The 27339-nt window shown below is 36.1% G+C and overlaps 1 protein-coding gene across 1 annotated transcript in view; it reads left to right on the forward strand.

Annotated features, from left to right (window-relative positions):
• The first annotated feature begins 834 nt into the window (after positions 1–834).
• pcca (propionyl-CoA carboxylase subunit alpha) overlaps positions 835–27339 on the forward strand; it is a 43092-nt gene continuing 16587 nt past the window's right edge. The window contains exons 1-14 of the mRNA XM_056254325.1: positions 835–936; positions 1860–1931; positions 5500–5547; positions 5775–5843; positions 8850–8963; positions 9203–9256; positions 15695–15826; positions 20775–20811; positions 20917–20995; positions 21624–21726; positions 22419–22513; positions 22762–22912; positions 25062–25205; positions 26351–26425. Of these exons, the coding sequence (XP_056110300.1) occupies positions 883–936; positions 1860–1931; positions 5500–5547; positions 5775–5843; positions 8850–8963; positions 9203–9256; positions 15695–15826; positions 20775–20811; positions 20917–20995; positions 21624–21726; positions 22419–22513; positions 22762–22912; positions 25062–25205; positions 26351–26425 (1227 nt within the window). The 5' untranslated portion in view covers positions 835–882. The remainder of the gene's footprint in view (positions 937–1859; positions 1932–5499; positions 5548–5774; positions 5844–8849; positions 8964–9202; positions 9257–15694; positions 15827–20774; positions 20812–20916; positions 20996–21623; positions 21727–22418; positions 22514–22761; positions 22913–25061; positions 25206–26350; positions 26426–27339) is intronic.

Genomic DNA, 27339 nt, shown 5'->3' on the forward strand with positions numbered 1-27339 from the left:
TCCAACTTTCATTTAAAGGGTCAAAAATAACAGGGTAGAAAATAAATAGCAGGAAAAGCTAAAAACGTTTATTATAATTGCTAAAATAAATTTAATAATTACAAATAAAAATCACCTAGCCTAATGTAAGTGTTGCAATTATCAAGACATGGAATACACTGGGATCATATGAAAAATGGTGATATATGGTGGTCCAAAATGCTGTAAAATGTCTCAAATTATAATTTTTTAAATCACCTCCTTAAAAGTGCTTAAAATTCTAATTGTGTTATTTATGACTAATATGTGTAAAATTGATATTGTTCAACATTGTAGGGCAGTAAGTTCGTGATCTTTGCTGGGGACACAAAAGGCACCGAATCAGGAATGACTCATATGCAGGCAATGGAAGTGGAAATTGTGGGTAGGCTACAAGGTTATTTTCACAATCCTTTGCAAGTTTTCTATGTAGCTATAGGCTAATTTATGTCGCAATAGTGGGTACAAAATAAGGAAATAATTAATAAGGATAATTGTAGAAACCTGTTGGATAATTTGATCTGCTGAGTAAAAATCGACACAAACAATCCAACCAACAGCAAAAAAACTAAAAAGACCTTAATACTTGACATGCAAATATTTGAATGAAATATTAACAATCTTTATTAATGCATCATACATTAGCAAATCGTGCTGATACAATATAATACATTAAGATTAGCCTCCAAGGTCACGGTTTTCATCAGCAACCTGTCGCCCAACTTGTCTCAACCCCTCCTCGGAACACATTGCGTTTTCTGACACATCCGAGAACATCTGATTGGTCGAGAGGGCAAACACCCCCAAATTCTGTCTGTGACGTCTAAAGTGCGCGCCGCTCTGCTCTCAGCAGCTCTGACTATCATGGCGGCTTACAGAAGCGCTGCAGGCTTTCAAAGAGTTTTGCATGCTGTTAAGGTGAGCGTTTGTTATCTAAAATCGCGGTGTGTAGGAAAACAATTCATATAACAAATCTGATGATTTGTCTGATTTATGTTTAAAGCATTGCAACGTTATCTGAATGAGAGCTCATGCTTGTCTTAGAGATCAGCAAGAAAGTTCACTTGACTTGTCACGGCACACGGACAGTTTCATTGATTGGAAACTGAAAAGATTTATTTATGAAACATCACATCTCCTTATAATAATATGGTGTGTATTTCATTGTTGTCTTTGCAGAAAGAAACAACCAAATGTCTTTATCACTGATGACTGAACTCATGTCAATGTCAAAATGATTTCATGAAGTGTTTTCGCTTGCTGATTCAGCTGTGCCTAATGTATATGGAAACTCTGGGCATTTAAACAAGCCTGTGCAACAGACATGTAATGCATATTTTACTAAAAGATTATTTTTTCTTGTGATTGACGCTCACAACTAATCATTTACTTTGAAGCTTATATTGCATAGATTTCCACTTTAATCAGTGACAGTCAAGGCAGAATATGAATCTCTTTGCTGTGGGCTGTTTCAAATGGTGAACCTTGTTTCTCTCACTGTGAGCCATCTTCTAGTTGTAGGAAGTTTATAAGTTTCATTCAGAATTATGAATAATATTTAAACAATTTAGGGCTATTAATGGCTAAAAATGAAACATGACTTAGTGCTGTTTGTGGGCTGAAAGTATGCTGTATTATATCCAAATAAATCAAATTCAGTTATATTGAATTATATTTTAACAGAAAATGCTAAATTATAAATAAAAAATGAAGATATGATTCAGTGGCATGTTTTTTTTGTAATATGACATGACAAATCAAAGGTTTGAGCATTGGGTTTAGGCAACTCTAGAATAAATGTTTCCATTCATTGCTGACAGCACCGTCTCTCTGTCTTTTAGCATGTCTGTCTTAAGCAGAGGTGTGGTGTTATAATCTGCCGATACTCTACGGTGAATGACCCAAATGAGAAGGTAAGTCAGATAAAATAAGTGTTTTGTATTCATGGATGCCTCTCATTTCTTTAATTGTGCATCCTTGTTTCCTTTCCTCCGTCCTTGCGTGTGCACACTGTGCTGTTTTCACTCTCCTATACAATTGTTGCTTGTCAGACTGTACGATAGATTGCCAGTCAAACACTGAAGGTGCTTCGAGTCACGTCAGTCTTTTGTCAATTGATGTGTTGTTGATGACAGGATGGAGGAGTGAGGGAACCATAACTATACGTAGATATAGTAGCAGCGATCTAAGCTGGTCCATGAAACACTCGAGAGCAAGTTGACTATGCATCTGCAACCTAGTTATTCACATGTATGAATATTTATATCTGTAATACACTTTAGAAGATAATTTGGTTAGACTTTAATGGAAGGTGCCTATGTTACAGTTTAATTACACATTTAAGTAGTGAGTAATATAAATAAACTACATGTACTTATAGGGTGAAGGTTAGGATTTGGTTTAGGGTTAGCTGCATGTCATTATGCATAATTTATAGTTATTACAATAGTAACTACATGTAACAGGGACACTGTAAAATAAAGTATCAATGTCCCCCTGTAGTTTTATCCCTTAACTTATCTTTGATCACCAAAATGACACATTGGAAAAAAAAAATCTTGTGCATTTTTTTCATGCCTTAAATTAGCTTGAATTCCCTCACTCCTCCATCCTGTCTAGCACACCCTTGCTTCATTTAGTATACGCACATTACGCACACCCATGAATATGCTAATTAGCCCCGCCTCCACTCACACCAGCTCACAGATTCACTCGGCCAACTTACTGAGGTAAACGCTCTTTACAATGTAAAATGCTCTTTACAATGTTAGACACATAACGGTAATTAATATGATTAGCCTTTTGCTTGACTATGTTATCAAACCGCTAATAATGTGTTGCTAATGTTACACAAACTATGTTCCCATTCGCCATCTCAGTCTGCCTTCTAACAATCATCAGAAACGATTTGAACAACTCAGAACGTCAGTGGAAAAAGACATATAGTTAATCATAACAACGTAATCATATACATAATTCACCGACTATATTGATAAAAGTACCAGACTTTTTATGTCAACAGAAAAACTTCACTGCAGTTTTAAGGAGAAAAAACTCAATGGTGTTGGTTCATGAATGTACACATGGTTTGTCTTAAAGCATATTAAAAGCACCACATAGACATAGAAACAACATTAAAACCTTGATATTTACCACAGGGGGACTTTAAACCCCTAATTTTCACAGGATTTATTAATGTTAGATATTTATACATATGTAAATGAATATTGATCATTGGTTGTAAATGATTATTGATTATCAACTCTAGTAAATGTTATTCATCTTCAGAGAAGCCTACTATAGATATATTTGGTTGTTACATGGAGTTTGTGGTTTTTCATCTCATTTGTTGTCATGGTTTTATGTTGTCCTCCTTTGGTTGGTATAGTTACTGATTTAGTTTTCCTTATTCATGATTGTGATTTAATTTAAAATTACAGTATACAACATATTTCATTAACTGAAGTAATGTTCATATAAAAAAATGACTAAAATCAGTTTTATAATACTCATACTGACAACCACCTTAAAGGGATAGTTCACTCAAAAATGAAAATTCTGTCAGTAATTACTCACCCTCATGTTGTTCCTACCCCGTAAGACTTTCCTTCATCTTCGGAACACAAATTAAGGCAATTTCAATTTCATTTTGCCGGTCCAGAAAAGTTAGTAAAGACATTGTTAAAATAGTCCAAGTGGCTCAACCTTAAGTTTATCAAGCGACGAGAATACTTTTTGTGTGCAAAAAAACAAAAATAGCGACTTTATTCAACTATTAATTTTCTTCTGTGTGGGCCTTTGAGTGAGTTCACGAGAGCGCCACGACGCATGCGCTAGAACTGAGAAGATAATGCACACCTTAGAACCATTTTAAAAACTAAATTGAGACCCATCTGCGTCATCTTCTCAATTCCAGCGCGTGCGTCGTGGCGCTCTCGTGAACTCACATCAGAGACCCAAAAAGTATTCTCGTCACTTAATAAACTTAAGGTTGAGCCACTGTAGTCACTTGGACTATTTTAACAATGTCTTTGCTAACTTTTCTGGACCAGCAGAATGAAATTGCCTAGAAGCCTATGAAGGAGTGAGACAGCTCTCAGATTTCATCCAAAAATATCTTAATTTGTGTTCCGAAGATGAACGAAAGTCTTACAGGGTTGGAACAACATGAGGGTGAGTAATTACTGACAGAATTTTCATTTTTGGGTGAACTATCCCTTTAAGATGCACAGGTTCGTACACATACAAAAACACCATAATGATAACATGCATGACACTAAAATAATGCAAGAAAACATTAATTTTACAATATAAGATAACATAAAACTCTAATGCACATATTTGATAATAAAACATAGTTATTTCAATGAAAAACCATGTTAGAAAGAGAATTCTGGGAATGTCAATTTACAATTTTTGACTGATTTTACTTCCAAAAACTGTACATAACAGTATTTTACTATACAATTACATGAAATATCCCATTAGGTCTATTAGAAAGTTTTTCGCCACATAGAGTAAGGGAACTTACCGTTAACCAATTAACAGGTTTGAACCATAGCATTTTTACATCTTTTCCCATTAAAATCATATCCAAAATCAAAAATGTGTGGCATTTTCAATGAAAATTCATTGATTTATTAGTGAGAGTGATAAGTAGCATCTGAAAAGTTGACCTTTCCAAGATGACAGACGTGTTTGGAACAGTCAAATGAAGTATCTACATATAAATATCCATGGAGGAAACTAAGATGTATCAGTTATTTTGAGAAACACCCCATGTGCAAGGGTCAAAATTCTCTTTGCATCACCTTTACACTCCCAAAATCCTATTGCATCCATGTAGCTTTGATGTGCCATTCTCAAACAATCAACCTTTGCCTGGAGGTTGTTTGTTTATGTGTGTTGGGGAATTGGGGGTGTAGCAATATGAGCAAATGGGGAAATATGCTTTGAGTTTAGGAATGTGTTCTTGGGAGACACGTTGCCCAAGGCTCATCTTGACACATGGTTTATTGGCAGACACTTCCTTCAGTTTTTCCATAAATTGTTTACATGTGGCAGACAACATTAGCGAAGCCTCATGCTTTGATGTTTAAGGCCCACTAACATCCACCTTAACACTCATCTAGATCTCCCTATTAGAACTTGTGAATGTCCATTGCACTACATGGAATAGATAACCGTAATTTAATATTTACGTTCTGGACATGGCTAAAGTGGTTTTTGGACCTGTTGTACCTGTTTAATTATGTTAATTTTTTTCAGTTCTGCACTTAGAACTTGCTCTCAAAGATTTGTATCTCTTCTCTTTACTTTCTTTTCTAAAAAGCTGTGTGTGTTGTGTTGAACAGCTTTCACTTACAGCTAAATGAGCTTTAGTCAGCGTTAGAGCACACACACACACACACACACTGTGGACAAATCAAGTGTTGACAAAACAAATGTCTTAATCGCCCTGTTCCCTTTTCCTTTCCACAGACCTTTGATAAAATCCTCATTGCAAACAGAGGCGAGATCGCCTGCAGGGTAAGCGAGTGTGTGTGTTCTTCACCAGGAAGATTCTCTTCAGTGTGTTTATGGCAAAACATTACATTTGTCTTTAGGCCATTTTCATTTTTAATCAGGGTGAAGTTCTACATGTATTGTTTACATGAAGTTACATGAACTTCCAGTGCAGTTTTATTACTATGAAATATAAACATTCATATTTTTGTCCAGTCAAGTGTCTTAATTATTTTCTTTTCCATTCATAGGTGATTAAAACTTGTAAGAAGATGGGCATCAAGACAGTTGCAGTTCACAGTGATGTTGACTCTAGTGCGGTGAGAGAAAGTAATATTTAAAAGTACCCTAAATATAGACACTAGCTATGTTTCCCTCCACCTATTTTTATGTTCCTTTTGGATTATCGCATAAAGAAATCGCTGGATGGAAACACCAAGATGCGCATAAATTCCAAAAATCATGCGCTCAATCGAGGCGGATAAACTTTTTATCCGATGAGAAGACATGCGCATAAACTACGATTGAAACACATTTACCGGATTAAATCCTTCAATGCGCTACAAAAAACTTTCTCAATAGAGGATGTGATTGGATAACTGGACTAACCAGTGGACTAATTTCATTGCACAGCATCTCAAATGTTGGTTTGATCATTCTGGAATGCCTGAGTCAAAGCCTGTCATTAAAATGATTTGGATTAATTCCCTCCCAGAAGCATCTCGCATGATTGCATTCCCAAACTCCAGGCGTTGGAACACAAGGTAACCTGACAGTGTTAATTGCGTTTCGTCTGCGCGATCTGCGCTTTATTCACAAATGTTTTATACGATATTCCAATTTTGTGCAAAAGTTAAATTCACAACTTTGGGTGGAAACTTGGCTAAATACAGTGAAGTTTAAAAGTCTGACAATACATTTAAAATTTTAGATGCACATTTAATTTTAAGCTGAAAATCTTTCTGTTGTACCTCTAGGGTCATTAATGTGTTTTATTACAGTTGGTGACCATTGTGTTTTATTGTGTGGGCAAAATAAAAAACAGAAATTTCTCAAAATATCTTTTATGTTCCAAAGAAGAAAGTAACAGGTTTGGAAAGAAATGATGACAGAATTTTTGTATGTTTGAGTGGACTATCCCTTTAATTTTTCAATTCCTTGCTCAAATTATTATCCTGATGGTATCATTTAATTAACATTCTTTTAATAATTATTCATTTTCACTTTTGGGATCTCTTTTGGACTCTACTATGTTATTATTTTTTATAACTTTCACATATTAGAGAAGATATTACTAATGTATCTGCCCATATATACAGTACAGGAAGACTGAAGCATTTGAATTGAATACATAGATTTGCTGAAGCAGGTTAGTCATCTGGAGGCAGTCTGCTACTAATATCTAAATTACCCCACTAGACTTTTACAAGCATTGCAAGATAAACCAAAGCTTTTGCTCGTCTCACCTTTATCTTTTCATGGAGTGTAATCCTCTGTTCCCATGATTGATAGCTGTCAGTTTTCTCCCCCTCCTATTCCATATGCATGAGAGTTTGATAGAGGCAGTGTTTTAAACTCTGCTCGGTTCCCCTGCTGTGTTCTGTGCTGGATTGGGGGAATGATGGGGGGGTTAGAGGTGGGGATCTTTGCATTTGATTTGCAGCCTCCAAAGAGCATCTAAATGAAGATGTTTAAACAGAGCAGTGGGGGATAATCTGGACTCTGTATGGGGGAACAAATTGACATTAGAAGTCCATATACTGACCCCAGGATTGATGTTCAAATATTTTACAAACACGTTCCTAATTTCTTTCTTTCAACCTTTATTAGACTTTTCATTCTTTCTAATGTCATTTTCTATAACACCAAGAAAGATAAATGAATTGAATTGATCATTTGGTCTTGATATTAAAGTGTTTCATTAAAAGTAAGGGAACCCACAGGCTATCTCACATCCTCTCTGGTTAACAGGGTAGGTGCTGACAGAAAAATACGTTTATTGGGCTCCTGAAACTAATGGTCGGAAGCCGTCAAGCTTGGCGCTGCTTTAAAAGACTCAGACATAATACTCATTAAACTCACTGGCAATGAAAACATGTCTAGAGATTTGTCTGTCCAAGACTGTTTGTTTAATTTGAATTTAAGATATCAATTTAGTAAACAAAAAGAATAATAACGTACAATGAAATGATCAATTCTTCAGGTAGCCATAAGATGATATAGAATGTCAGGGTTTGCAGTTAGTATGCGCTGCTTCAGTCTTTTGGGCTCATTATAGTATCTCGCATCTCTGCTAGATCTTTGAGCGAGCTCATCCACCTCTGTTTGCGTCACCCTCGTTAAATGTGAGTAAAAACAACTTTACGTCTCCCTTTTTACACATGTATGGAGAACATTAGCAGAGAAGCAGCAGTTGGCTAGCATGCCTTTTCCAAAACTCCCCTGTTGATGCAGTTGTCAATATTAATGCTTCCCCATTGTGAGGTCTGTCACTCAGTCAGCTCACTGTCACAGTTGCTTCACACCGTGTGTGACGACATCTTGGCCACACAGACAATCTGTTTGTGCTTTCTGTGGGATGAACTCACTGGCATTACCAGCAATGAAAACGAGTGTTTAAAATGCTGAGTATTTGCTACAAAATGTGGGGATGACAAAAACAATTAATCAAACATCAGAATATGCTAAATCTGGTAAAAACAGCAAACCTTTGCAATAATACTTCTCACACATTACAAAAAACCCATGAGAGCATATGATTTTTAAAACTGTCCATAAAACATTTTTTGTTTTTACATTTCAGCAATTTTACATTTAGCATTTTAACACTACTGGAAAAGCACTTATTTATTTTGCTATCCTGAATCTCATACAGCAGAGCAAGGCACTAGCAACGACAAGACCATAGATTCGTTTTCAACATTCCACAGTTTTGTATGCACATTTCACAACACATGATTCAGTTCAATTTAAATTTATTTGTAAAGCGCTTTTTCACAATACATATCGTTTCAAAGCAGCTTTACAGAAAGTGCATTTCAGAAATGTACATTACAGGAAAAATACAGTTAGTTAATCATGTATTAATTTAGGGCATAACATATCGCCGGCGTCGAGTCGTCTCTTCACAGGCGTTTGAGACATGAGACTGTCAACACTTTGCAGGCATGTTCATGGGCCTTAATGAGGAAAAAGTGAGAGAATTTCAAGAGCAACCATAGGTTAACTAGTATTTCCAACAACTCAAAAACTGAAATGGGTTAAATTGACCAACTTCATATTATTTGACTTTGCCGATTTTCCTGTGTGTTTTTTCTTTCCTTTAGGTTCATGTGAAGATGGCTGATGAGGCTGTGTGTGTCGGTCCTGCCCCTACCAGTAAAAGTTACCTGAACATGGATTCTATCATGAATGCCGTCAAGCAGACTGGAGCTCAAGCTGTGAGTGTGTGTGTGTGTGTGTGTGAGGTAAAACACTGGGGACTTTAGCACAGTTGGAGCCTAATCCGTGTTGGTATAAAAAAGGTCATATATTATTAACATGGTGAACTGGTCAATGCTATTATCTATAAACATAACTGAATGATGCGATGGAGCTGTGAAATGTCACCTGTATAACACACATACTTTGGATGCGTAAAGGTAAATCATTTTCTAAAACTTGTCTCTCTCTTTTGTAGGTTCACCCTGGCTATGGATTCTTGTCTGAAAATAAGGAGTTTGCCAGGAGACTTGTGAGTCTGCATTTAAAAAAAAAAAAAAAAAAAAAAAAAAAAAAAAAAAAAAAAGTGTAAAGTGAAAAAAAAAGAAAAGAAATGGATAGTTGAATATTTAAATGACTTTGTGTTGAAGTTGGGGGCAGAGAAGCCCCTCACTTATTGTTCTACGTCACCCAGTGTCCCTCCCACACACACACACACACACACACACACACACACACACAGTTTTTGTAATTAACAGCTCGGACCCCCCAGTAGTAATTTAATTAAAGGTGTGAGTTCTGAGGTGAGAAGATTATTTGCAACCCAAATAAGGGCAGAAAGGCCAAAAGGGTCATTTGATAAAGAGATTCAGTACCACATTCACATTCAGTTCCAGTTTCATTATTGGCTTACCCCCTTTTTTTGAAGGACAGTGCTCTGTTTCTTAGAATGTAGCCAGTGCTGATTGTCAGTGTCACATGATCCTTCAGAAATCAGTCTAATATGATGATTTGGTGCTCAAGTAACATTTTTTTATTATTATAATAAATAAGCTGAAAACGTTAATATTTTTTGTGTAAACAGTGGCATATTTGAAAATGAACATTTTAACAATGTGAAAGTCTTTACTGTCAGTTTTAATTTATTTAACACATCCTTTCTGAATAAAAGTATTTTTTTTTTTTTTTTAAATATTACCGACCACAAACTTTTGAATGGTAGTGGAGCTGGTTGATATTCAAAATCCTAAAGGAATTATTAAGCCACGTGACTTACAAAATGTTTATGGATATCCTGCTAATTTTTCCCATGCAAAAACATTTAATGGAGACTGGAGCTTCAAAAAAGGACACAAAAAGCACCATAAAATTGGTCCACATGACTTGTGAGCTTTTTAACAACGTGTTGAATTCATCTTAGTTTTGCGATATTCTTCCCCTCCAGAGAGCTGTTAAAGGATAAATTCTCTGATTTTCAACCAGATTTGTATTGTTACCATGTCAGTAATATATGTAAAGGAACAATGTGAATGTTTCATATTCAAGATTAAATCATTCAGATTGGGTTTTGTGAACCAAATCACAACTTTCCTCATAGTCCACATTTCCACAACCATCCAACTTTTCCACAACTCTTAACTTAGATGGATGATGAGATTTTTTGTGAATAATACATTTTAGACTGTTAGACTTTATGCAAAGCCTTTTTAAATACAGTACAAGACTTTTATATATAACATACAAGCCAAATGGGCTAATTTTATGGTAATTTTTTTGCATTGTTTTTTTAAGTTTGAAAGTTCCAGCCTCCTTTTTTTCAATAGCATGAAAAAGAACGAGTATGTTATTCAAGAAAGATTCCTTTTGCATTCAACGAAAGTATATTCAAAGAAAAATACAATTTGAAACAACATTGCGATAAGTAAAGGTTGAATAGAATAGCATTTTTGGGTGAACTATCCCTTTAACCCGTGTCCCAAAATAATTGAGCCAAGCGCCTCTGCGCCGACAAGTGCATGTGCCAACCTCCAACTGTGCCTCAGTGTTGCCATGGCAACTAAACTCAGAAGCTACCATCTTTTTCTTAACCCTTCAATTGATTACGACTAAATAAGGACATGCTTCGTGTCATGGCAGGCCTCAAACACACTCAGAGAGTTCGCATGGGGCCGTCACTCTCTTTTTTTCATCTAGATATTTTCGCTTTTTTTTAGGATTCCAGATTTCTTCTTTTTGCCTAGTTTGCTGCGTTGTAGAAGAGTGAAAAGCGGAACAGACAGAATTTGAGAATAGAGATGAGGGAAGATGACACGCCTCTCTGTTTCTCTACTTGCCTTCTGATTCTTATTTTTGTCCATAATAGTCAGTCCTGGTTATTTATTGTATCTGGTGTGTGTATCATCTGTGTTCTGTGTCTCTTACTCTCTGCTGCAGTGTAGTTTAAAACGCGAGACTCTCCTGGCAGAGTTTCCGGCAGCTGCGTTGACGTGCTTGCAAGATCTCCTTTGATATAAATCACATTCAGGCAGGAGGGAAACACACACCGGGCGTCGTCACAGCAACGGCGGGCTCACGTTGATAGGTTGCCTAGAAGTAGTTGTAGATAAAAATTTTAGCTAAAAATCTTAAATAAATGAGCTTTTCTCTGTGCAGTTTTAAAGGCTTTCGGCCGAACATCCTACTGTTAATCAACAGAGCCTGTTAAAAATTCATCAGCATGTCAAAATAAGTGTTAAATATTAAGCAGTCAGGGACCCAAATCAGCTCAGCTAGACCCAGATTTGTTTCATGTCTCTTCGAGGTTGTAGACAGCATTGGTGAAGAGGACACCTTTCAATTTGACTGTTATCCAGCAGTGAATAAATCACAAACCACTGGTTTTTAAATCTACAATGGGGGAAATCTGCCTAGCAACACAGAATGAATAGAAGCAGTTTTCTTTGGGGAATTTCTCTGTTTTGGGTTGTATCTCAGTCATTAGTAGGCAAGCAGAAATCATAATAATCTGAATGCATATACTCTACAAATCTAAATTTCCCAGCCCGTATCCATTCATTGTGTGATATTAATTCAAAAAGTTGAAATGTGTCATTTCTGCGTCACTATAGTGGAACTGACCCATGGGCTTGAATGAATTGTGACATTGAAAAACATTTTTATCTGCTATTTTTCTTTAAAGAACTTGTTAAATATCCAGATTTGAGGGAAATACTTTGTACAGTCAACCAAAGAGAAAAGGCTGCATCCGATTTTTCGTACTTATCTCGTTTTTATTTGGTGAAAAAGAGTTTTATGTCCAAATTCACAGTATTTGTAAATCAGTAGGCAAAAAGTACTTGGATGACCTGCTACTTCTGGCAAGGTTCTAAAGTGTGAATCCAGTGGTCACTTTACTGTCCAGTGAGGCCACGGGAGAGGATTTGGGAATGGCAACTGACACTGTGGGTCATATGACAGTGACAACATGGCGAATGTCCAGATTACATTCATACTACACGCATTCATATATAGAACGTCATGAGGTCTACTCTGAGATTCCAGGTGCAGCTTGTGATGGTCTGTTGTGACTTGAAACAAGATGTAAATGCATGGACATTTGGAAAAGGAATACCCCTGGCCCTGGTCACTCTCCTTTCCTTGCCAACAATAATTTCTGCAAAATTCAGTTTAAAACTATTCAAACACACAAGACTTTCATAGAATTACATAAAAAGAGCAAAAAGCTTCAGAATCAATTGCAACCATTTTTTTTATTTAAGCAGCTCAACTTGACTGTCTGTAACAGCATTGTCTCAACCAATGTTGTGAGACTTGAATAATGGCAGGCGGCAGCAAGGTGTGCAACTTCAGTCTGAAAAGTAGAACCGCTTGAAACTGTTGTGGTCCTGTTTTGTGCTGTTGGTGATGCAGAAATTAGACACTTAATCGTGAAATAGTTTTTTTTTTTATTGAATTCATTTCTTTCAGCTAATATAGTAGTACTTTAATCTCTGTTTAACCTGTTTTACCATGACTAATTCAATTTTCCCCAAGAAAATCTGTGCAGAAAGCAGTCTGATTGTGTGTGAGCTTACCAATGAGACAGGAGTGTCATAGTAATGCATCACTTACAGAAAATAGTAAATGCAATGATTCACAGACTTACAGCAAGTGGTAAAAGCATAAGCACTTTCATTTAAACCGTATGTTTGCCTCATGCAATATATTAAGCTATTAGAAGTTTTTGTTTTAATCTTGTATTTTCCCGATATTTTCTTCGGGCTTGCCCTATAAACTTAATTGCTTTGGATAAAAGAGTTTTGATATATGAATTAATGCAAATAATTTGTTTCATAAGCAATCCCTCAACCACATCTGTACCTGTACTTCAATTCTCTCTACCTTTCCATCCCCCAGTCACTCTTTTACATTTCCCTATACGCATGCGCACACACAGATGAGTGGGCCATCCACTGCCTTCTGTGTGTGTGTGTGGAAATGAAGATGTCATTACATTAGCAGTTGAATAGAGATACCCCCCACATGAATAAGAGGTGAATGAGCCCCCCATCCTGAATAGCTGCCCCCTCTGCCCGACTGTTAGTACAGTTTTACGCAGGGCAAACGATTGGCCAGAGCCCCTGGGCATGCGCAGCTTCAGCCTAGAGAGCTCTGTTAGGATTACCTCTACAGCCTCTTTAGCATGTTTAAAGAGAAGCGCTTTTCAATGGCAGAGTTTGAGTGGAGTGTGTGTGTGTGTGTGTGTGTGTGTGTGTGTGTGTGTGTGTGTGTGTGTGTGTGTGTGTGTGTGTGTTTTCATGCCTTTCCACTCTTTGGATGTTGTCCTGGACAAGATGTTTTCATTATCCTGGTGTTCTCTTCCTCACGTGCGCAGCTGTACACAAGTTCTCGACACTTCTAGTGCCTCACACTCTTTTTATTGTTGTTGTAGTGGCTTGCTGGTTGTTTAGCCCATTAAATGTACCACATGCACAAATACACATGAGGGAAGTGTAAAAATGAACAGAAGGAGGACTGGGCACAACTGTTTTATTGGATTTCATTTTCCAGAGCCTGACAGAGACACAGACAAGGGTTTGAGTGAAAGGTCTCTAGCATGACGGGGGTGCTGGAATTTGCCAGTGCATATAAAAAATAAACAGTGATATTGTCTCCCATGTATGTATTTTATTTTCTTTAATGTCATGTCCCCTGTTTGTGTGTTTTGTTTTCTAGTTTTTTTTATATATATTTTTTTTTTTTTTTTGCTTTGTAGTTTTTTTGTCTTTTCTTTTTTCTTTAATTTCATGTCCCCTGTTGTGTTTTGTTTTCTAGGATTTTTTGTTATTTTATTTTGGTTTATTCATGTCCCCTGTTTTTACTTGTTTTGTTTTCTTGCTTTCTAGTTTTTTTCATTTCATTTCCTATTTTATTATCTATTTTTTTACAGTGATGTTGTGTATAATTTATGTATTTTTTCATTTCAAAACCTGTTTTGTTTTCTATTTTTTTTGTAGGTTTTTTTTGTTGCTTTATAGTTTTTAGTTAGTTTGTTTAAAATAGCAAACTGTTGGTAGTTACTTCAAGGTTGCAATCAAGTTGTTTGTGCACTTGAACTGATTCAGTGAAAAATAAACTTCCGAATGGGTTTTCTCTACTTTATAGTTTTAGTGATTTGTAATGGACTTCAGTTGATTACAGAAGTTAAATTTGTTGACACCTTAGTTTGTTTTTTTCCCAAGCACTTGTCAAGAACAAACAGATCACTTTTTTTTGCCTAATTTAGATTTATCCTTTATCTCATGACACCATGGGTCCAGTTGGAGCTGAAAGAGTCATGGGGTCAAATCCCTTTTAATTACAGAGCTCCGTGGGTTCTGCGCGCCTCAGGCATACTATCTGTAGTATATTAGCCAGGAAGCAATAGCCTCCCGATTCTCGAGACTAACAAAGGAAAGAACAGATCTCCTTTTTCCCGTTCTTTTTTCTGTCTTCGTTATTTAGATGTATGTTTCTGCGGGCATTACCTGAAGCTACCTTTCTTTACTTCACCAGAGTTGATGCCCTGGGGCCTGTTTTTGTGAAGGGATTTGGTTCCCCTGGCAACAAAAGTATGGTAGCGTACCTCTTTTGAGGTCGAGAGATTTAGATATTCAAGATGTCACTATGCCGTGCGTGACCAGTGCTCGTAGTAACTGTGTTATATAGTTTACTATTACTACTATGTTTATTGAGTTTACATGTAGGCCTATCTGTCAATAACAATTATACTTTTATAAAGAAATGTCACAGTATCTATTTGTTTACAAAATTAATTTCAAGTATATAATCAAATCTTTCTATATACGCTGCGGTGCAAAAGTTTGGGGTATTATACGTTTTTGAAAGAAGTCTCTAATGCCTCTCTTTTCTTATTATTATGTTAAAACAGTTGTACAGCTTAATATTTTTATTGAAACGGTAATAATAAAATTTTTTTAGGATTCTTAGATGAACAGAATGTTCAAAAGAACAGCATTTATTTAAAATAGAAATCATTTGTAACATTTTAAATGTCTTTGGTGTCACGTTGATCAGTTTAATGCATCCTGGCTGAAAAAAAATGAATAAATCTTACGACCCCAAACTTTTGAACTCTAGTGTAAGTTCTTCAAGATCATGAGAGATATACATCAGTCATGTGTGTCCAAACTTTTGACTGATACTGTGAAAGGTGAAAAAGTGGAATCCGGTGTCACCCGATGCACAGTGGTGTATTATAACCAGAAAAGTACATCTGGATCACATAATGTGCAGGTGTGTTGAGGTTTGATGTAGGAGTAAAAACAGGGTGATTCAGGGAGAATCTGATTATCTCGGAGTCGTGCAGTGAGACGTGACATTTTCTGATTGTTGCCTCAATACATTTGATGCCTATGGTCTTGATTTGTAAGTAAGATCTCCTAACTTAGATGACATAAAATGTGCCTTATTATAAATTCTTTCTGTACAGGCAGCCGAGGGGGTGACCTTCATTGGTCCTGACACGCATGCCATCCAGGCCATGGGGGATAAGATAGAGAGCAAACTCATCGCCAAAGCTGCCAAAGTCAACACCATCCCAGGCTTTGATGGAGTAGTCAAGGTCAGATATTATTTATTTGTTTTTATGTTTGTCCTCAGTCTTTTCCCAAGAATTCCTCACATCACACATGCATGTGCTATTTATCTGATAAAAACGTCTTGCAAATAAATGTGTAAAGAAATGTTCAGCCCAGCACAGATGGGTGGTATATCGAAGTTACAGCTAAACAAAGAATCTTGCTGAAATAGAGTATACTATGTGTTGCAGATAACAATATACATATGTTATAGAGTTTATAATATACATTCAAACTCTGCCTTTATTTGATCAAAAATACTTAACTTGAAATATTATCAAAATTTAAAATGTTTTTTTATTATGATTTTAAAATGTAAATTTTAATAAATTTTTCATTTAATTATGTCATCTATGTACTGACATGTTCTTGTACAAAAAGCCCACTATTTTGGTAGTATGTTTGTTTTTTATGATATTATGCAGTGATTTTAGGTAGGACTTAAGAAAGCTGATTATTGTTCATACACATTTTACTTGGATTTTTCACAATTGCTCATTCATCCAAAAAAGTAGTTGACTCGTCGGCGGGTTGGTGTTTAACATATGTAAAATGACAGTTTGTGCTGCCCAAGTCCATTGGCACATCACAGTGGGATGCATTTTGTGGACAGAGGAGCTTTCCTCCTCCTGTCGCCATGTATTGAACAAGCGCAACTGCAGTCATGTGAGCCGCAACTAGTCAGAACAGACCCAAAGCGTCGACTAGTGGCAGAAATAATCTAATAGTCAGTGCAACTCCTGTCATTTATTGTAGTTTCTGTTATGAACCGCATCTTTTGATCATTTTCACGCTGCACAGGAATTAAAGTCTAACGGAAAAACTTTGTAAAGCAGAGACGATTGTTGTTGAAAGAACACACTGTGATATTCATCACGTAACAAATTGTCCTATAGACCTCGTTTTGTTCCGTTAAGTTGTCATATATACACTATAATTTAAGTTTAAATAATAAGTTTGAGATCAGCATGATTTTTAAAAAGAAATTAATACTTTTATTCAGTAAGGATGCATTCAATTGATCAAAAATTATTGTAAATTTTGTTTGGCTGTTCATCAAATAATCCTGAAAAGAATGTTTCACGGTTTCCACAAAAACTGTTGTCAACAGGGGTAAATAAGAAATGTTACTTCAGCACAAAATCAGCATATTAATTGTTTCCTGAGGGTCATGTGACACTGAAGCCTGGAGTAATGGTGCTGAAAAATCATCCAGCCATCACAGTACATTACATTGTTTTAAAATGTATTAAATTTTAAGTTGTAATGATATTTCACAATATTTCTGTTTTACTGCGTTTTTGATTCATTAAATGCACCCATGGTGAACATAAAAGACTTATTTCAAAATCAGTAAAACTGATTTCAAACTTTTGAACAGCATGTTCAAAAAATATGTTTTTTGAACATGCTTGTATATAATATGTTTGTATATGCCACTTGTTCTTTTGCAAAGCATACAACAAAGCTCTTAACCACAATAAAACTACTCATCAGTCCTCCAAAATGTCTTTAAACTCTTTCTCCTGCCTCTATTCCAATGTCCCCTCCCCCACTCATCCCCTCCTCCTGCATGCTGTTTAAATGGCCTTTAATGGCCGTGTGGTGGCCGTTTTGACACTTCCTGAGCTGATAGGGCTCTATAAAGCAAAGATGTGCCGCATGACACTCTGATTGTATGGGCATTACCATCTGTGAACACCTCCTCAACGACCCTGATAACATCAGCACACTGATCACAGTCTGACTCTCACACACACGCAAAAATCTCCCCTTTAGTCCCTTCTGCTGGATTTCTCACCTTAGCTTAACTTCATTTAATGCTAGTGTAGAACTCAGCTGCTAATGTATTTTGATGTCTGGTAAGAAATACATTTCAATAGTTGTTTCACTATTTCAATAATCGTTTGTAAACAATTATTTTGTCGCCATTTTCAGCCCTCAGAGATTTGCAGTTGCATAATTGCAACAGTTGTTTAAAGCAATTAAATATGACCTATTTGTCACTAAACACAGCAGCTTGCAGTCTGAAAGGAATCACAGTAGCTAGCATTTTTGGCAGGAAAATATTTGCAGTTTGATTCTCTCAGCACAACATGGCCATTGCCCACTGACACAGTTGTTGACTTTTTCAGATCAATTTGGCAGTCTTCCAAGTATTTGACCGATATTTGTATTTTTTTTGAATGGGAACATATTATACATATAAAAATTTGTTTCAGAAATGTAATAGTGGGCCTTAATTGTCTTTTTTTTTGTGTTATTTATACAACAAAACAAATTAGGCAAATCAGAGATACATTTTTCTAAATGAATTGCCTTAAAACCTAGTGAAACATTTTCTCCATAAAGGCCCTGAAATAGTTCAAGCGAAATCGAAGAGTGAACTGGCGTGACGTCATTTCGAACAAAATCAGGCCAAAATGAAGTTTGTTTTGTTCGTTTCGGGAGTTCGAAACGGCTTGGCTGTGTCTGAAATCGCCCCTATACCCTCATTCACTATTCCCTAGATTAGTCCACTAGTTCACTTGAGGGAATGTAAACGAGTGAGTGAATTGCCTTTTCTGAGCGTTCCCGATGGGCTGCCGCTTTTGCATAGTTTGTGCTTTTGCTGTTTAATTATTATTTGAAACTCAGCAAACTGGCAGGTCCAGTAGTAATGAAAACATTTATCTTGAACTCTGTCATGGAAACTAGCATGTATAAACCTTAATTAAATCATTTAATAATCAATTAAAAAGGAATGCATACCTGAATGATATTACGCTGTAACCATATTGGATTAGCGGTTTGGAAAATGGATGGATGATTCTGCCTCGGGCGCCATCTTCTGGTCAGACGCGGGAATTCACACGGCGCACAGTGCATTATGGGTATTGTTTAGCCATTGAGCGTATCGTTATTGCTGTGCATTGTGGGATTGAATTAGTGCAATGGCGATTGAATGGTGATTTCGGACACCGCCTTTGCCAAAGCAAACTTTCCAGAAAAGTTTCCTCTGGCTGGTGAACTACCATTGGTGTTTCGCGTTTATGTAATAGGTGGATGTGCTCTGAAGCTCTGCCTTCTTTGACATGGACATTTTCTTCTGTTCAGTCCCTCGAGGTCCTACTGGAGAGCCGCTTTATTGTGGAAAATGTTGTTGAAATTCTAATTGAAAGAGATACTGGCACTGTTTTTCATGTTTAATACTGCATGCTTTTAAACAATCTATTTTATGAAGTGGTATTTAAATAAATGTGACGACTTTACCGGAGCGGCGAATTACAGAGCTCGTGCAAACATCCACATTGCTATGATCAGATGCTTTCTTATCTATTGTTTTCTCATCGGTGTCATTTTTTTTGTTTGTTTATTTTGTTACTAGAAGAAAAGCGCTAAGCACTTATTAACATATTCATCTAAACGTCACTCTCAACAGCGTAGACGGTTTATCGCTACTCGTGTATTTCAAACTTCTTTTTACACCAAATTGAAGAACAAAAAAGAACTTGGTGTGAGCATATCGGGCCTTAAGGGTTTCTTCAAGTCACTTCAGTCACTGATGTCTCAGGCAATTATTTATAATTATTTGTTATTAAAACAAACTGATTTCTGCTATTTTATTTTTGTCACATGATTAAACATTTAAGATCACATTTAAAGCGAATTTAAAACACTTGTAGATTTTTTTTTTCTTTTGCCTTTTAAAACCATTTCCCTTCTTATCAAATGCCTTTATTTACAGATTTTGTCAAACCCTTGTCCCAGAGCCAGACTCAAGCATCCAATCTTGAAACTTAAAATCCATCATAAAATGATGAATTTTTCCCCCAAATATTATAACTTTATTTTACACAAACTATTACTGCCCTTCAGTTGTGGAATAATTTCCACCACTACCAACAATTCTGCCCTTAAAATAGTTTCAAAGGTTAGTGTACTCGGTAAGTTTCAGCAAAGATGTGAGGGTAAATTTCACTTGTGAATAGCATATTTTTGATTGCAATTCAAATAAAGCTGTTTTTTTTGTCATTATGCAATAAGTACGATAATAGTTTATTGTAATTCAGATGCTATGAAGTTATCCTTAAAAAAAATTCAAACACCCTCATTTACGCCACTTTAATATATACCACAATACATTACTCAATTAATAAATTGACATTTTATAGAAATCTTCTTGACCTTTGACATATGTTTCCTCATTGTTGGTATACAATTAAACTAGACAGACTGTGAAACATATAATAGTGGCTTTAGAAAATAAACTCGGGTCCAAAAGTTCCTATAGCTGAAACATGAATCACACCTTTGGTTTCATATGGTTAAAACCATTTTTTTTATTTTTCTTTTTTTTTTTTTATGAAGGGACCATGCACAATTTTTAACATAAAATTTCCATTTCATGTATTGTACCGGATTTAGCCAAAGGCTATTTTTCATCCGTAGTCCCCCAGACAGGACAAAGCTAACAAAACATTACACAGACAATACCTATGTTCACATACAATAAATACATACATACACACTGTCAAGGCCATAAAAAAACATAAATAAATAAATCAGTCAATCAATTTAACTACAACAATCTCAATGGTTACATAATTGGTTCAATTTAAAAAAAGATTTTAACTTCAATTTAAAAAGACCATGAGCTTTACACCCTTTTATGTCCTCTGGTAGGGCATTCCACTGATTAGTGGCTTTCACTGCAAAAGATGAGTCCAAATTTAACATAATTATTGTAAATATGACTTCTTAATCAGGTGATTTTTGGTCAAATCTGATCATTTACCCTTAAATTACAATAACTGTGGTAGTACAAACTATTATGCTTTGTAGCTCCCTCTGCTGGACTAGAAGAGGGAACTGAATTATCTTACCTGCTGCAGGCCACATCACACAAACAGATACACATGAACTAAAGTTATGTTTATTTTTTTATTCAAGGATGCAGAAGAGGCTGTGAGAATTGCAGGAGAAATTGGTAAGCGTGGTTATAATGTAGACATGTTGTCATAGTTTGCATCTATTAAGAATAAGGTCATGTAGTAAATAAAGCCAAGTCATAATTTGTGTCCATCTCTTGCAGGCTACCCTGTTATGATCAAAGCGTCTGCTGGCGGAGGTGGGAAAGGGATGAGGATCTCCTGGAATGATGAGGAAACCAGGTGAGACGTGAGGGAAGATGATTCAGGGACATTTTTAATACTAAAGGATCAGACATCTGATCACTAGACAGAACAAGAGACCCATCATGTGTAAGTTTTCTTTGGAGAGAGTCGGCCAAAGATTCTTTTCAAGCAGTAATAAGCTTTATGAAGCTAATTAGTTAATTAAATGAATTTGGTTTTCGGTCAGCTCTATAGGGAATTGTACAGTTTTACAGCTTAAATGACAAGGCTCTTATATTATCATTTTTCATTTTGTAATCCACATTTACATATTACCATTTACAAATCAACGCCTTAGATTCTCTCTCTCTGCCTCCTTCCCTTCCTCATCTTTTTTTTTGTTCTTGTGAATATTAATAAACTTCAGGGGGACATGTTGCTGTTAATTGTGCCTTTTGTTGCCGTAGGCTGAAGCCGGGCTTGGATTTATCTTGAGCGGCAAACGGTCTCTATAGCAATTCAGTGGAGAGAGAGACTTTTAATAGAAAATAGCATTTCTAACTCTTAACAAGTTATTAGCCAAACAAGTAGTTGATATGCTGTGAAATGTGAAAATAAGAACGTGGATCAAAGTATGTTAACCTTTTTGCAATGAAGTCTTATGAAGTTTTGTGTTTTGTTTCAGGGAAGGCTTTCGTTTCTCCTCTCAGGAGGCAGCATCTAGTTTTGGAGATGATCGTCTGTTGATTGAGAAGTTCATAGATAACCCCAGACATATTGAGATTCAGGTATTTACTGGATAAGACCACCTTGCTTGTGAATGCGAACAATTAGCCATTCTTTTATAAAGTAAGAATAATAGTATAGTATCAACATGTATGTAGTGAGCTAAAAATGTTAAATAAAGCAAAATTTGCTTTAGTTCCTTTATTAAATAACCAACTTTTGCCTAGATTCCAGCTAGATAACAATCTGGGTATTCTTTCAGCCAGTTTAATGAGTTTTACAATAGTCTTCAATGAGTTCCTATATAGTGCTCTTAAAAAGTCTGGGGCTGGTAAGACTGATAGATTGATAAAACATATAGTTACAACAGTAACCTTGTGAAATATTATTATAATTTAAAAAAAGTTTTTTTTATGCATTTTAAAATGTTATTTATTCCTGTGATCAAAGCTAAATTTTCAGCATCATTACTCCATCCTTCAGTGTCACATGATCCTTCAGAAATCTCTCTAATATACTGATTTTGTGCTTAAGTAACATTTGTTAATCATGGGATCAATGTTAAAAGCAGTTGTGCTATTTAATATTTTAGTTGTTTTGTATTCAAGTTCCCAGTGACTAACTGTCCAACGAGACTCTTTTACACCATCTTTCTCTACAGCAGAGACTATGTTCTCCTCACTGTCATAGGATTTATTTTGAGTGGCCACAGTGTGGATATTTGTGCTAATGGCTTCCATTCTGTTTTCTGCAGGTGTTGGCGGACAAACATGGCAATGCACTGTGGCTGAATGAGAGAGAGTGCTCCATCCAGAGAAGAAACCAGAAAGTGGTGGAGGAGGCACCCAGGTTTGTTTAATTTTTTTTGTATTTATATATTTTATAAATCTAAAGTCGACCTGAGAGTTGTTAATATATGGCACCAAAGTCTTGATGCGAAGTGTGAGGCTCTCACCCCTGAAGAAGGGGAAAAAATAAATAAAAAAATTAAAATTAGATTACAAATATTAAATAAAATCTTGAATTAAATGAGTGGACAGCAAGCACTCCACCTTATGCGACTATTTACATTGCTATAAGTTTATGTGTCTGTTTAGCACCTTTCTGGACCCTGACACTCGGAGAGCGATGGGAGAGCAGGCCGTGTCTCTGGCTAAAGCAGTGAAATACTCCTCAGCTGGCACTGTGGAGTTTCTTGTCGACTCCAAGAAGAACTTCTTCTTCTTGGAGATGAACACACGTCTACAGGTTTGTATGTGCATGAGTATGTTTGAAGCACATCCTTTTTGCTTCCTTGAAATATCATTACATTACACCCGCCACCCCACCAAATGCAGGTGATAATCAACCATGGTGGGTAACGACTGATTCATTTTGCTGCGCCATTCACATAGTTTTCCATTAAATTACATTTAAACAATTTGATACTGACAGTCACCCAAGGCTGAAGATAAATGAAGTTTTGCCAGAATACTAGTGATCAGATTCACTGTTTAGATTCAACTTGAGTATGTGAATAAAGTTTATTTCAGTATTCTGACTTTTGTAAGGAAACAGCTGATCACTTTATGAACTGACAAACACATACAGTAGCGTTTGCGTACAGTCGAATGCTTAGCCTTTCAGTATACTCCATTTGATGGCGTGTGTGAACGTATGCTGTCGACACGTGCACTAGAACGTTTCATCTTTGTCCAGTGTCTGCGCTATTTTTCCTCAGAAGTTATTACTGATAAACATGTCTTAGTACTTTTTTATACTAAAGTTGTGGGTGTCTCTTAAGTTAACTCCCTCACACAAGAGCATAAGAAACAACATTTATGGGACAGTTCATGTCAGATTTTGTTGCTGATTTGAAATCTGTTATTTAAATGCGAGTTCAGCAAGCAGTTTTTTAGATTTCAGGATTCCTCTAATGTAGATAGGACTTTGGTCTTGGATGCCAAAATTGCTGCAAATATGGCTGCCAGTGAGCAGAATTTCCTTGAAAGGGATTTTGGTAGTATTTTTTTTTTTTTGGAGCCTTACAATAGCTTTGCAATTTGTCTGAGCACCCATTAACGACAAGGCAGACTGTCTGCATGAGAACTATGTAAAGAGTTCTGTCTGTCCTTGCCATTAGAAAAAAAATATACCCGACACTTAACAATATGTAGACTTTTAAAAAGAGCTTTATGCCATGAAACAACTGCATTGCATGTAGAAATTCAAATAAATATGAAGTTCAATTATATGTGAAGTTCAATTACATTAACAACTTTGACATCAAACACACACACACACCTTTTAAAAGATTACATTTAATGGAATTGGGAATATTGTAATTTACATTTCTGTTAACATTTCTTGTGATTATGCTTTTGATTGCTCTCACTAAATATCCAGGCCCCCGATTGTCCAACACAATATTCAAAGATCCCCTCCATAGATATTTCTGATGTAACTATGCCAAAGCTGCTTGATTTCCAGCTTCTTCTTCTTTTTTTACAGAAACTGGGAGTACATGTATATTAAAATGAACCACAATTCATTTTGTGATTCTAGAATTTAAGAACTGCATTTTCTTTAAAAAAGAAAAAAGGAAAGGAATATGATTTTAGTTTAAATTTTAATTTATATTAAAGTTAGATCTTTGATATAATAATAATAATAATAATAATATATTAATTTAAATTCATTGTGTGGCCTTCTTGGAAGTTTTCAAGTTGGATGACCGTGTGACCTGTATTTAAAGTGTTCATGGCATGGATTTAAAAAAAAAATTACTTTAACATGTTCCTTTAGGTTCACATATAATTTGAATCAAGTTTTTTTGCACAAAAAGCATATATCCAGAACAAATATTTTCAACCCTCTTTCTGACCCTCTGTCTGTAATGATCCGTTTTTAGGGGGCGGCTCCTTTTAAATAAATGCTTTGTTTAAGCTATGAACTTTCAGGATGTTTTAATGGTAAGTCCAACAAGTCCTCTTATATGTAATTTCTATTTAACAAGTCTAGTACACAATCTTGATCATGTCACCTCTCTAGAACCCAGAGCCACAGAGGACATCAAAGTGTCTATAAAGCTCATTAGTGTGGACCTCCCAAAGGGAAACAGGCAGAATTATGGAGAGGGGCTGCACTGCTCTGGGCAGGAACAAGTTTTAATATTTCCGCTCAGGGTTAATGAGTAGTTGTTAGTGGCGCTGTCTGGTTAACAAGAGTCTTTTAAACACCTATGTTAGTGTTTGAGTGCGTTTGGTGGGAGACGGGTTTGTAGCGTTTTAACGCTGGTGACAGATTCCCTTTTTTTCTCCAGTAAAATTAAATCGATGCAGTATGTACGGTTTAATTTTTGTACACAGCAGTCCATGTATTATTTTACGATGTTTGTGAGTGTGTCCTTCTCTCTCAGGTGGAGCACCCCATCACTGAGTGCATCACAGGACTGGATCTGGTGCAGCAGATGATCCGCATCGCAAAGGGTTACAAACTCCAGTACAAACAGCCCGACATACCCATAAATGGCTGGGCCATCGAGAGCAGAGTCTATGCCGAGGTAAACCAACAAGCAATGAAATGCTTAATACAGGGTGTTCTTAGTATTTATGATATTAGTCATGGACTGATGTTTCAGTTGGTTTTAATCTCAAAAATCTACAGATAATGGTGCCCTCGTGGCTGGGTAACTGAAAATCAACTGGTAGAGTATAAACAGTCCTGTTAAAAAAAGCCACATGGTTCATAAAAACATTTGTTTTGAAGCAGTTGAGACAGCCTAAATCCATAGAACTGTCGGAACAACCTTAAAAAATGTATTACTGTGCAAATGTACTTTGGAAAAAGATTGCTTATTTATCTTTGTGTAATATTTATAACTGTATTAAATGTATATAACTGCATCGCCCATCCTGTTCTCTAGCTATCAGCTCATATCTGGGATTTCAGTGCATGTGCTTGTTAGGACATGGGTTAATCTCACAGAACCTGTGAGGAACATACCCATGAGAACTTTCAGCCCAAAATAAATAAGGGGGGAAAACTGTTTTACATCAATGGTACTGAACATAGAATTCATTGACTTTGATGTGACATTATTTTCAAATGTGATTTATACGCTATTGCCAGATTTACCCACATAAGTGTTGGTTATCTTTCACGGATATTTTGAGTAGGTCCTGCCCTATTAAAGGATCTGTCTTCAGGATGTATTTGGCAACGTTCAGCTTTAACATGATTTCCCCCATTTTTGTTTATAAAAAAAAACGATTAAGTGTGATACAGAGCATTTTCACTCCTTCAGCAGAGCTGCTTAATCCTGGACTCTCCTTAATCCGTGTCTGACAAACTGGCTTTTGTGTGTTTAGGATTTATTATAGCCAGACATTTTTATAAGCCAGAATAACACCTATTCAGATGTTGAAATCATCAATATTCAGTAAACTCACCCCAGCCCAGTGTGGGTCTTCTGTCTCATCTCATCATGCTGAAATATGCTGGCCCAACTCAACCCATTGTGGATGGCAGAAGTGTTTGTGCCTGCCAAAGATGAGAGAAAACGAGCAGACCTTGTTAACCCAACTTAACTGAGCCACAGTTTGACCTGAGTTAAGACATAAGCTTTGAGGACAGGCACTTGACCTTTTGTTTCCTGTGTTTTATTTGAGAGCTTATATTTCTTCTCTCTATCTTTCTCTTTTTCAGGATCCATACAAATCATTTGGGCTTCCCTCCATTGGTCGGCTGTCTCAGTACCAGGAGCCGCTCGACTTGGCTAACGTTAGTACACAGATCTGTTTGGCCACTTTTTTGTGCTTGTGTGTGTGTGTGTGTGTGTGCAGGGGAGACTTGCTTCTTTGGAATAGGGGCTACTGTATCACCATCCAAGCTATAGTGATGATGACACAGAACATTGTGTGTTCACTTCACATTATGAACTATAGGTCCTTCTGCTAAAGTCTAGAGCCCTTTTTTTTATCTCTAGGTTGTTGATTTAAAAGTTGACATGATTGACAAATATTTACACTGTCACTGGTAGTTAACATACATGAATCTAGGTTGCAAAATGGTGGCCAAATGTAAAACTAGTTGTTTTCAATTAATTTTCCCAACTCAAACAATATAAAGTTAAAACTCTTATTGTAATATTAATAAAAAGTACTAAAGTAATTATATTATTACTTTAATTTGTGCTCATTTGAGTTGGGTAACATTTTATTGGGGCTCTTCTTACTTATGGCAAATTATGACAGATACATTTGTAGTAGTCTAAAATTCCTCCAGTCCCCTTTACACTCTGCATAGTCAAGCATTTTCAAGTGACAGTGAATGTTTGTGTAAGATTCACACATCAGTCAATTAAGGAAGGACGGGTAGACTCGTCCTCTTCAATGAAAGATCACTGGTTTCTGGAAGCTGCTCAGAACAGGATGTTTTTAATTTTAGAAACACACACACACATAGACGCACACAGACAGATCATGTTTAAATGTCTAAAGAAAGCAAACACGACTGAGGATATTTACATTATTCTTTCATTTATAGGCAGGTCCAAAAAGATGCCATTGTGTGATGTTTAGTGGTTATTAATAGCTTTGTGTTCCGGTGATTTTTGCCTTAAAAAGGTTTGTTTTGAAAAATTCACATGGAAATGCAGGACACATTTCATGGCTATATATGAACATTTTCTTAAA

The sequence above is a fragment of the Rhinichthys klamathensis genome, unplaced genomic scaffold (assembly GCF_029890125.1).
Source record: "Rhinichthys klamathensis goyatoka isolate OS25496 unplaced genomic scaffold, OSU_Roscu_1.1 h1tg000111l_1, whole genome shotgun sequence".
Taxonomy (NCBI): domain Eukaryota; kingdom Metazoa; phylum Chordata; class Actinopteri; order Cypriniformes; family Leuciscidae; genus Rhinichthys; species Rhinichthys klamathensis.